This window comes from Saccostrea echinata, unplaced genomic scaffold (assembly GCF_033153115.1).
Source record: "Saccostrea echinata isolate AGI-Se365-2 ecotype Australia unplaced genomic scaffold, CSIRO_AGI_Sech_v1 ptg000056l, whole genome shotgun sequence".
NCBI classification, from domain to species: Eukaryota; Metazoa; Mollusca; class Bivalvia; order Ostreida; family Ostreidae; genus Saccostrea; species Saccostrea echinata.
In genome coordinates, this window is record NW_026889805.1 from 8242605 (window position 1) to 8255488 (window position 12884).

The following is a 12884-nucleotide window of genomic DNA, read 5'->3' on the forward strand; positions in this document are numbered from 1 at the left end:
AAATAAGATTTTCGAGTTTGGACAGTTTTCCTGTTTTGCTTTGTTCTTTGCTTATTAGAGGTTTTTTTCAGGAATTGTATCCCCCATTGCCTACCCTCCCTCCCCAACTTCATTCAAAAACGATGCATTTGATTTAGTTAAATGATGACCTTAAAAGGTTACAATAAAAGTTACTGCTCAGCTTTTAAAAATTGGCGGCGAACTTTACTGAAATAGACTTTAATCAAGGTGTGCATTCACAGCGAACAACAGGTAAAATCGGATGCTAATAAATATAGCGTCTTCTGAAAGTCACATGTTCCGAATGAACCCAAACAAACTCGGGGGAAGTGTCGATGTAATGTCATTTCATGTCACAGAATTGAAATGTCTGCTGTTTCTTCTGAAGCGGACAGGGATGTATTCTTAAGGGAAGAGGAAGTTATAAAATCTACTACAAACAGAGCCTCAAAAACTGTTCAGGTGGTTCTCAAAGGTGGTGCCCCATGGGGGTTTACCCTCAGAGGTGGGACGGGGACCCAATCACCCGTACAGATTCACCAGGTAAGACATGCATATATACATATATATATATATATATATATATATATATATATATATATATATATATATATATATATATATATATATATATATATATATATATATAGATAGATAGATAGATAGATAGATAGATAGATAGATATAGATATAGATATATAGATATATATAGATATATATACACATATATATAATTATTACTTCAAATCAAACTTTCTGAGTGGCAGATCTTGATCTGAGGAAAATTGTTGCTTATCACTGTCACTTTATCCCCCCCCCCCCTGAAAAAAATCATTGATTCTAACAATTCTAAAGATAAATTAATGTCAGATTAGAGTAGTTTACATACGTATTAAATGAAATCCCCCTACCTTTTGTATGAAGCTAAGCACATAAAAAAATTTATTAAAGTATTTGACATAATTCCTTTTTTTAATAATTAAAAAAAATAAAGTTGTTGTCCAATCCTTCATATCACACAGGCTGGTTAAATTTATTCTCACAGATTTTGTGTGGGTTCTTAATGATGTAATAAACACATGACACTTTGGTATAATAAATCCTATCGCACTTAAGTGCATTCAGTAATGAAAATAAATGCATATTTCAAGTGTTAGCAATTTAATTATTATACAAATAATTTTAAACAGATTTCATCTAAACTGGAATATATCAAATAATATTCACACAAAAAACTTTATTCAAGATAATCCACTCCTAAATATATATCAGATTGATGTCCATCAATTACAAGTGCTTTGATGTATATTTACTGATCTAGAATTTACAGGTAAGTATAGAAGGCATAGACATCTAGGCATCTATATTGTTTTCTGTTGAATATAATAAGAGAGCTGGGAAATTATTGACAAATTATCCTAATCAGCGCCCAGGAAAATGACAACCCAGTCAAACCATGTTCAGTGATGTGGTGAAAGTTGTGGGTTGTAGAAAAAAAGGCAAAAATTTACATCAAATTCATTTTGTTTTTTTAGAATTTTAAATCAGTGGGATTTCTAGAGAGTTTAACTATTTTTTAAAAAATTGTATTTTGCAAAATTTGAATGTTTAATTGATTAAACCTTTTCTTCCAATTTGCATTAAAATTACATAATACTACCAGACAAAAGAAAATGTGTCTGTAGCTGTCCATTTCCTTTCTGTGATGACTTGCAGTGGATTTCCTAACGTCATGGCAAGAGGGAATTTCCTTACAAGAACCAAAGCTGTACAGTCATTATGATACAAACCATGATGACCCATGTGGTTATTTGGCACTCGTCAAAGAAAATAAATGTCGCACATCATCATATCCTATTTTGCTCTGTATAAGTAATCCTGTGGTACAAAAGATCATTGGAATTTGACCTTACTAGTGTTGTCTTAGTTCTGATTATCCAGAGTTGTTGGTCCCTGTTGACTTTGAGTTGTATCATACTCTAGATTTATTATTGTGATGCAATATGGATTAAGGGAAATGATTTCTTCTCTTTAAAGCCCTTTGTGAAAATTTGAGAGGAATAAATAAAAACTCGGATATAACCATCTGGAATCAAACAAACACAGAAACTGCATTTATCATGTTCAAAGACAACAATGTTGACATGTATTTCAAAATAAAGAATCTGGAAATTCCTCAGGTTTGACAGTAGACTTTATATGCTATATAGATATTAATGTTATTTTGTCTGTGTAAGAAGATATGTCATTATACTCGCTGACACTGAGTACACAGCTAATTTAAAACAAATTCCTGGAAGAAATGTATAAACATAAAATTGCTGATGACAGTATGGAAGTACTTAAAGCTGAACATGACTTGTAAATAGGCATACACCATTTTTGATATTATTATCTACGACATCCTCTTCGCATTCGTTACACCTGACTGCTTTATTGTCATGGGTATCGGCGTGGAATTGCGACCCGTGTTTGTGCTGGTTATCTTGCATTACCTTTGTTTACATTTTATTGCAGTTACATGTATCCGTGTTTGTTTGTATACTGCACTGACCTGTACAACTATTGTAAGTTTCTTTGGTATCTTACTTTCCTGCATTAGAAGAGGTATTAGTTATTTTTGTTGCTACTGAGTGCTGTGTAGCATACGTCTGTCTACTGATTACACTGAATAGTGACTAAGTCAGGCCCTTTATATAGGGGTCGACTCCTCAAATATAGCGAGAGTCCGATCGAAAATGGTGGACACATTCTATTTACAAATCGTGTTCAGCTTTAAAATGCACATGATAAAATGGAATCCAGAACAGATGATTGTATTAAATTAACTAACAATGAGGTCAAATGTCAAGGCCAAGGTAATTTCTAATGATACATGTAACTAATTAAATCATACTTCTTTATTTATTTTTGTGATTTATGAGATATTAACAAATTTTAAAGTCAAGGTTGAGGCCAAATCAGATGGTAGCATTTAAAACACCTCATTCATATATTTGTTTCTGACTGGAGTAGGATGAAAGATCAGAACACATTTAGAAGAAAAAATGTTAAAATTAGGCCATCTTTGAAATAATGTTTGTTTGCCTCACTGCTGACTCGGGGTAAAAAAAAATTGGGTCGCTATGTAGGTGGGAAATATTTTTTTTCCTATAAAATTTCAACATACATATTAACAGGACAAGAAATTCAGGAATAAAAAAAAATTATCATTTCCTGGAGGTTAAAAAAAGCTTTGAAACGTGCCAGTTTTAGCCAGTTGGTCGGATAGGGCAAACAGACAATTTTTTAAAGATGGCCTTGGTAACTACAAAGTCAAAGAATAAAGGTAGATTAACCTCTATGGTCATATTTGAACTATCTTATTTTGATCTGTCTTTGAATTTAATAGGTTTTCACCATAGGCCATCCTTGTTAGAAAAATTGGTATATTTATTATAATAATCTCAAGGTCAAATGCCAAGGTCAAGGTCAACTCCAGTTTGAGTAATTGACATTTCACATTAATTCATTTATGTATATATAAAGTTGGGATATGACTGGTCATTCTTAGATGGGATAAAAAAAATTATCAAGGTCAAAGGTCAAGGCAAAGGTCAATTATGGTAGTTTATCCTCAAAAAGGAACTTGAGTGTATATGTGGCATTAATGCCAAAACCATATATTAAGATAAGACAAGATTTTTAAAGCATCATTGGCAGATGAAGGTGGACTCTCTATTATCTGCCCTCATCCTTCATCAAACAGGTGATGCTGCAGTGAGTCTTCTCCATTTTTCAACAAAGTTTTATTGCTATGTATTTTAATATTGCAGAATTAAACATTTGTCCAATAATCCCTACAGCCTTGATAAGTGCTGTATCCTACATTTAAATGATAAATTCTCATGAAGCCAGAGTAAGTATAAAGTTGTGTAGATTTTTTATACCAAATTGTTCCCTCTACTATGACATGATGCATGAACCTCTTTTCAAATTCTTATTTGGAAATGTTCACCTGAATGCATTAACAAACAAATTGTGTTTACTTCTTGGTGACAACACTCAAACTGATCTTTTTTCAACACCTCTTTTTTTTTTATCTAAGATTAAGTTCTGAATTATCATATTCATAATGGTTTATTGTGAAGAAGTAGTTAAATGGGTGGTTTGGGTTGATTTCTTTCTTTGTGGTTGCTCTAATTGAGTTTGCTGTGAAAGACCTCTCTCTCTCTCCCTCTCTCTCTCTCTCTAATCAGTATCCAGGGTCCTTTTTGGAGTTTGTCAATTATGAGGTTTTATTGATTTTAGCTGAGAAATCGTGTAAATATATGTGACAGCCAAAAGAGAGAGGAAATGACTAATGAGCTATGTCACCAGAACCCTGTCAGGGCCAGATCGGCACTATGGAGAACAAACTATAGTCTTAGAAATTCTCTTGGAGTCCAGGACACTGTGATTGTTAGACTGGCATTTATATATCCAGATTTCTTAAGTAGCTCACTTACATAATAATGCCAGTATCTAGGTTTTTGTGAAGTTTTCTTTTCAACACATTGTATATGTTTCTTAAATTTCTGCTACCTTGACTGTTTTTTTGTTGAAGTTTTAATGTACTTGAGTTGGATTTTGATGTTACCAAGTTCTAAATTACAGATTAAGAGGAATATACCCAGTAGGGGCTGTCTTACTGAGACAAATCCTCAAATTTGGAAATAATGCATTAAATAGCATTTATAGAATAATTTTTTTTTTTCATGAGATTTTATAGATGAGTGATCTAATATTTACCGGTATACTTATAGAGAAAATGCCATCAATGTTTCAATTGTTTTAATTTACATGAAATAGGATTGATTTGATTCCATTCCTAGTTTAAATATTAGGTGATTTTATTTATCATTTCATAACATAATATTATCATTAGGAAAGAAGGGTGTATTTTTCTGTTTGTCTATGAGTGTTTGTATGTGCTGTAATAGGTGTATTAGTGAGATATTCATTAAAAAAATTAAGGAGAGGATTTTGAAAAGAAATTATCCATTTTGAACCCCTTCCCCATGTAATACATATACATGTATTTTGAGTGGACAGTGAACTCACCCAACAGTGGGAGCTCTATTTGCTCTGTATCACACTATCAACTACTTCAACTGAAAACAAAGTAGATATACAAGAGGCTATAGGTTGATCCTAAAGTAAAAAGGTCAAGTTTGTCTCTAGGAAATAATCTCTTACTACAGGTTGATCATAGAGGGTCAAGGTTGTCTCTGTGAAATAAAGTATAGGTTGATCCTGAGGGTAAAGGTCAAGGTTGTCTCTATGAAATAATCTCATTTTACAGGTTGATCTTGAGGGTAAAAGTCAAGGTTGTCTCTACGAAGGGGACTGTATCCTGGCTGTGAATGGCGTGGCCCCAGAGTCCCTGTATGAAGGAGAACAGCTGATTAAGGATACCTTCAGGACCCTAACACTAACTGTATGGAGGTAAGCTCAGTCAGTGTCTCATACTGGACACAGCATTCATTCATTAGAAAAATACTTCAGAGCAGATGACACTTGAGGATCACTCAATCCAGCATCTGCCTGTTTCTCTGTCTGTCCATCTATCACACCTTATTTCTTGAAAACTGTAAGAGGTATGGATTTGATATTGTTGTCATGTATTGCTAGGCACCATGAATTTTAAAATACCATGGCTTCCAACCCCATGACCTTTCAACTTGACCTTTGTCTTATTTTTTAAAATAGTTCATAATTTTGATATATAGTATATTTTGGACAATTTAGAGGTAAGTGTTTATCATGAGACAATATAAAAATACCAAGGTTACAGTCCACTTGACCTTGACCTTCTTTTCCAAAATACTCCAAACAGTTTATTTATTTGATGTCTTTTTGGAAACACAGGGCTTAGATAACTTACATGTACATATCTATTACATGTTTATGATCTTATAACACTGTACTTTTAAACTGCATGATATAAAGTTACCACACAAACTGAACTTTTAAATACTCTGAAAATACATGGGAATCGGTTTACCACAATAGATCGTAAGTTGCATATTTACAATTGCAGTAAATACAGACTATAATCTCTTTCTAGTTACAATAATTGAATGAAAAACATGTGAATAAAATACATAAAACAATTATTTCTGATAATTTCTATTTCATTATTCATTTTAGCTTTAACTTGATCTGTTTAATATTCATTTTTATAGTATATTTTATATGTTTAATCTTTCTACATCCAACCTTCCTTTCCCCTGAATTTTCTTTGTCAAATGAATTACTTAGTGTTTCAGTGAATTTTTTGTATTTCCATCAAATTCATGTAGGGTAACCTTCTCCCACAACTGACAGGAATAAAAAAAGTCCCCCTTTATGTCTACAGTGACAGACCATACCGGTACATGTATTGTCCACCTCAGTAGGTCCACAGTTCAAGCCAGTGGGAAAAATTTTAAAATTACCTTTGACCTATATTGTCATGACAAACCTCCTGAAGGTTCAAAGGTCAAATTTTTGAGTGAATGAGGAGTGTTTTTTTTCACTTTTTCCTTATGCCAAGAATTATTTCAGAGCTTTCCTCTCAAAATCCCTCTGTGCTCTAGCTCTCTCCATCAACCTGTGGTATTCTCTTCATGTCAATTCACACTAAGTTTTCTATGTATATCCATTGTTCACCATCTTCATTGGAAGATACTGCAAAAACTTAGTATACCTGTTCTGACCAGCAAGTTGTAATTCTGTGGTTATCTGATAGGTATGTGATGATCCATTTGACAATTAAACCATTAAATCAATGATTTGATTTAGAAATATCGATTATATTTGATTTCCTCAAAGAAAAAAAGATGCAATAAAAATATACCGGTACATAAAGAATAATACCTATAACATATTTATTCTACATTAAAATATATTAATTATAAAACCATGCATAATAACAATATTGCAGATCCAAAGGGGGATAACTCTGTTACCTTTCTTTCAGGAGAACAAGCTATGATGGAAGAGGTTAATTTTTACCTGTTTGACTATAAAAGCCTGAATTAACAATGGTTACTGTTTAATTGACTGCATGTTTATAAAAATAAACTCCCACTCTTATTCATAGAAAGAAACCACAGCATGAATTTCAATTACTGGAATGTCAAAGTTATGATGTTAGGGAAAATGACTTTTTATCTGTTTGATTTTTAAAATTCTGTTCTTGAAATGAACTGTCTGGTTTGTAGATTATTTAATAGCTTTATTGCATAGAGAGGCCTTGGAACTGAAGGAGTTTCAATAGAATTTAATCATAATAGTTTCTTTTTTAGTTGTTGAGTTGTCTGATATAAGCACGCATGTTATAATGTGGAACATTTACCAAGTTCAAAAATGGAAATAGTTGATAGGCTTTTGTAAGTAAATCTTTTTATTCCATAGTTACACTTTATTTTTAAAGCATATTGATGGATAACACTGTTTATTATATTAGAATACATTTCCAGTAGTCCTGGAGCAAAATCTTAGATACTTGAAAACCAACAAAGAAAAGGAAATGGAATGTAGAATGTCCGTCGCATGAGAAAAAAGTCTTACTTTGTGCATGTTTTAAAACTTAGTATGCATAATTGACAAAGTCACAAATATGTTTTGAAGCATTTTCATTTTTCTCATGTTTGCACCGATTGACTAGAGGGCAAAGGTTATGCCCCAATATACTCTTTAATAATTTGTCAAATAATTACAAAATATTTCCAGAGGAATGTGTTTGCCAGCTTTATTGAATTTTCGCCCATTTCTGAATTGTGGCAGTAATTCAGAAAGGAATTTATTGAATTCAAGTGAAAATTACTGAAATAAAACTCTTTGTCTGCGTCTAATTTCCCTGGGTGAAAGTTCTGGGATTCCTTTGTAGCAGGTAGCTCGTTTGAGTGCTAATAACATAGAGGATGATGGAAACCTAATTCTGTCATGTATACCTAGAAATAAATTAAGATATAAAGAGTAAGAGGTTTTGTGTAGGAGATCTACTTATTAAAGTACATATTGTCACATTCCTGTAAGATTACAATATATCAATTTCAGGTGTGACAGTTGAATTGCTATTGATTTTGTAAGGTAGGCATGTAGCAGGGAGAGAGCCATAGCATGATTTAGCTTATGTTTGAATGTAAGAAAATATCTGTGTGAATGTAGGATTTATTTCTGATGGATAAAGATTACAATGTAAAGAGGTGGGTACTAATGATGTGAATTCATTCCAGAGGTTTGCATGTTTTAATTCTTTTTTTTTAATTTATTTTTTATTTTCATGATCATCAAAACGTGTGTCAAGAAAATTAGGTAGCAGCTAGATGTTAATAGATTGTATCCTCTCAATAATTCATTCTAGAATTTTAAAGAAATAAAATCATTTAATTATGCTATTTACATGTATATATTCAAATATTTCATTGTCTTTAAATGAGTTCTTCAGTACTTCTTTTGGCATATATAAATAACTAGAAGTCATAAGTGTGTGTTTATGGGGTTTTTTTAAAGGTTGTAAGCTCTTATGGAAAATGTTTTTTTTTTTTGTTTATTTGTTTAATGTCCCTTCGAGAATTTTTCACTCATATTGAAATGCCCCCACTTGCCAGTGGAGAGCTGCAAATTTATACCTGTATTTGGCACTTACGGCCTTTGAGCAGTGAGGGATTTTTTTCATGCCAGAACCTACTGTGACATGGGACTTTGGTTTATACGGTCTCATCCGAAGGACCGGTCTCCACGTATCACAGTGGATTCCTACCCCCAACTAGGAATCAACTCTAGAGCAAACACTCTAACCACTGCATCATATGGGTGACTTTATGGAAAGAATATGGTTTAAACATATGCATTATTTAACTTGGTCTACTTTCAGTCAACAAGTTGCATAAGACTGGAAATTTGTTAATATGGATGTGTCCAAAATCATAGTAGCTAAGTACATGTATCTCTTCATAGAGCTACAGTCTTGAACCGTATGAGCTGCTACACAAAGATAACAAGCATTAATTCATAAAGAGTATTCATGTAGCTTAGCAGCTAGTCTATCTGCTACAAACTTGTACACAGCCATGGTTTTGACTCGTGTGTGTAGCAGCCATATATATTCAAATTTAGATTTAGAAAAATAGCATTAATCTGCCAGCTGTGTTAAAGACCTTTGTTATTTACAACTTAGTCCTTAATACGGTCAGTGGAAGGCTGATATTCAAAACTGTTTAGCTTCAGAGAAAAGAGACATGTATTTTAGATAGAACTGCTGTTTTCTTGCCCTACCTTCCTTTCAGTTTCTCTTTTCATTAAGTCTGGAGATTTTATTGTGTTAGGATCCGTTACTCTAACTGCTTCAGAGCGTCTTTTTAAATGACTGTATGTAGTATGCTCAAAGTTTCACAACATGGGGCCTATAGAATAATCCTATTTTCTTCACTAATTGTTTCAGGACAATAGATCTACTTTGTCCTAATAAGCTTATCAGTTAAAAAAGTGCAGGGCCATTGTATGTCTTCATTCAGACTGGGTACACATGTGTCTGTTTGAATGAAAATGAACCGTTGTGTATTGTGTATTTTGTATTTCTTGTAATATTAATTCATGCAGTTAGGTGAGACACTTAGGATTATCCAGTTGTTTAGTCCAAAGGAAATATAATTAGATTTTAATTTACAAAACTTGTCATGGATGGTTATGGATGGAATTGTTTCCAAAACCTAAACTAATTTTATATTGTAATTTTATTCAACTATGATATGAGGAACATCTGTTTGTTGTCCTATGGAATATACAAGGAAGTTGATCGCAAAATGCAGGATAAGATTTTTAGCAGTTGGAATACTGATTTGCTCTGCAGTTTATTTCTAAATTTGTAAAATGGAGAGAGGTGCAAAACCAGCTCGCATCTTGCTGAGCCCACCCCCTCTAAAGGTTAATTATGATCAGCTTCCAGTGAGTCCTCGAACACGGGCAAGCTGGTCAGGAAAGGCAGACAGGTAAGTGTAGTGTTGTTACAATAGTCCCTGACTATCGAAAACTCATCACCGAAGGCAGTGCGTTAGTAACAATTGAAAATCTTAACATCTGGTAAAATTGTGGATATTGCATTTTTATAAAAAAAAAAAAAATAATGCACGCATTAAGCTGAAATTTTAAGCAAATGTTTGTTATGCCCCGCCATGAATATGGCCGGGCATATAGAGTTTGTCATGTCCATCTTCTGTCTGTCCTTCTGTCGCTCTTTGCTTTTAGCTCAGTTCAAAGCTCAGTTTCAAAGAAACTATTCATATGCTGATACATACTGATCAGTGCTATTCAACTGCGTCAACATTTTTTGTCCATGACCTTTCATTTGACCTTGACATCACTTTTCTTAAATTAGTGTTTAGCTCAGTTTTAAATAAACCATTCAGGATAGTGTTATCAAACTTCATACGTTGATACATTCTGATGTTAGCTTTTCAACTGCATCAACATTTTTTTACCTTGACCTTTCCTTTGATCTTGACCTCATTTTTCTTAAATTCATGTTTAGCTTAGTTTTGAATAAAGCATTCAGTATAGTGTTATCAAATGTCATATGCTGATACATACTGATGTAAGCTTTTCAACTGCTTTAACATTTTTTGACCTTGACCTTTCCTTTGACCTTAACATCACTTTTCTTAAATTAGTGATTATCTCAGTTTTAAATAAATAATTCAGGATATTTTTTTTATTAAACTTCATACGCTGATACATACTGATGAGAGCTATCAACTGCATCAAAAATGTTTGACCTTGCACTTTCCTGTGACCTGTATCTCACTTTTCTTTAATTTGCATTTTGCTTAGTTTTAAAGAAACCATTTAAGATGTTTTTATATAAGTTTATGCACTAATATACATAATTTGGTGAGAATTTGTCATCTATATCCATTTTTTTAGATTTCAATTTTAAAGAAACTTTTCAAGATATTCTCATCAAACTTTATACACTAATACAAAATTTTCATGTTGCATTACTATAAATATACACTTGGCATTCAGGTCCTATGGACATATTTGTAGTTTTTTGTATTTAAGTACATTTTCCATAACTTACTAATACAAGTCTTTAGAAGTTCCCATGAGTGTGTGAGATTGGTTCCTTGACTGTTCATGGAGGAATAAAGGGGAAGTTGAGTGTGTGCATCAGTGAAGTTCTCAGAATATTTAAATGGGACTTATCCAACATTTTAAATCAAAGATGAAACATGATGTTGCTTTAGATATTTGAGTGTTTTCATCCAAGGTGATACATATCACCATAATATTATTTATTTGAGCATATATCCATTTGAAATTTGCTATATGTATATTGATGAACAATGTACTAAAGGTACTAAGGAGTAGGGGGAAATATTAGGAAATAGTGTTGATTATTTTTCACTCTAGACAACTTGTCCACAATTTTACTGGACAACCCTCAAAGAGTTGCTAATTTAATCTGAAAACATTTTTTCCCCCCAGAATTGGTTTATCTTTTAACATTTTCATACAATATTATTCAATTTCTCATGCAAACAGCAGACGAACTTTCCAACTAAGCATGTTTTGAACTTGGTTTTGCAGATTATGATTGAAATTTGTTTTTTTTAAATGGTTAACTTTATTCAATGTTACTTTTAATGAATGATCAATCTATCAATTATATAGTGGATTGTACCAATTCAATTTGATAATCGATAGTAACTTTGATCCAATTTTGCAACACTAGGTAAGTGAAAATGAATGCATAAACATTGTAAGGTTGTCATAGGTTTTGGAATATGGTTGAACCTTTTTTTGTGTATGGTTTTGAAGTACACTGATTTGTGATATACCAGGATTTGCAGATCAGTGCTCCATTACAACATAGCAACCGCAGCACAAGGTTGCTGAGAAATCAGTTACCTGTTGTCCATATCTGATACTAATGGATGTCTAGATAAGCACCACCATGTAAAGAAGCCACTTTACAGTGAACATTGTACTGATTAACATGCAAGAGAAAATCAGAAAGATTCAAGAAAAAAACTAGGCTAGTCTTAATGCTCTTTTTGAGCTAAGTTGTAGTACAGTTTGAAAAGAGGGAAAATCGATCTCTTTAAAGAAAGGTGCATTTCAGTGATATGTAAATCAGTTATGATTTCATGATTACCTGTAAATATAATTGAATGTTTAAAGGTGATTTAAATCAGGATCTTCAATCAGTATGTAGACATTAATATGGCACATGTCAATTCATGTCTCATTATTTTAGAATTTTTAAGGGAATAACTTAATGCTTCTTTTAAAACTGAAAATGGTTGAATTGTTTCCTTGAGCATCACAGGGCAGTTATCAATGCCAATTGTGGTTACCAAGCAATTTGTCTTTCTACCAAGCAATTTGTCTTTCTATGGCTAAAATTCTTGAATGACAAAACAAAACTTGCAAAAGTTATGCAATAAATCAATCAAGCAGAAATTCCTAAGTTATTGAGCAATTCTCTGAATCATTGATGTCTGTTAATGATATATTTTTCTTGAGGAGAACCTTTACAGTTTACTGATGGCTATTGATGTTCTATCAAGGTTCCTTAGCTTATCCTAAAGTAGTGATGAAGGAAAAGTGTTGCTCAAAGGTGAAGTGCATTTCATTAGTCAGATGTAACACAGTTTTTTTTTTATGGAGCTAGAACTTCTGAATTCTTCTAGAAAGAAGAAGGTACGGTTTTAGCTTTATTGTGCCCTAAAAATTTAATGTTTTCAAAAAGTTTTGAAACTGGCTTAAATATTAGTTGCGTATATGACTGTGATAAATCAGAAAAGAATATGGCATGAAGAAGTACCATTCTGGAAATATGATGTCATTAATTTGATGCATTTCTCTATTTTAAA

The 12884-nt window shown here is 32.5% G+C and overlaps 1 protein-coding gene across 1 annotated transcript in view; it reads left to right on the forward strand.

Moving 5' to 3' along the window:
• The first annotated feature begins 343 nt into the window (after positions 1-343).
• LOC133173193 (protein Shroom3-like) overlaps positions 344-12884 on the forward strand; it is a 65195-nt gene continuing 52654 nt past the window's right edge. Inside the window, exons 1-3 of the mRNA XM_061308147.1 lie at positions 344-543; positions 5268-5292; positions 5349-5466. Coding sequence (XP_061164131.1) covers positions 367-543; positions 5268-5292; positions 5349-5466 — 320 coding nt within the window. The 5' untranslated portion in view covers positions 344-366. The remainder of the gene's footprint in view (positions 544-5267; positions 5293-5348; positions 5467-12884) is intronic.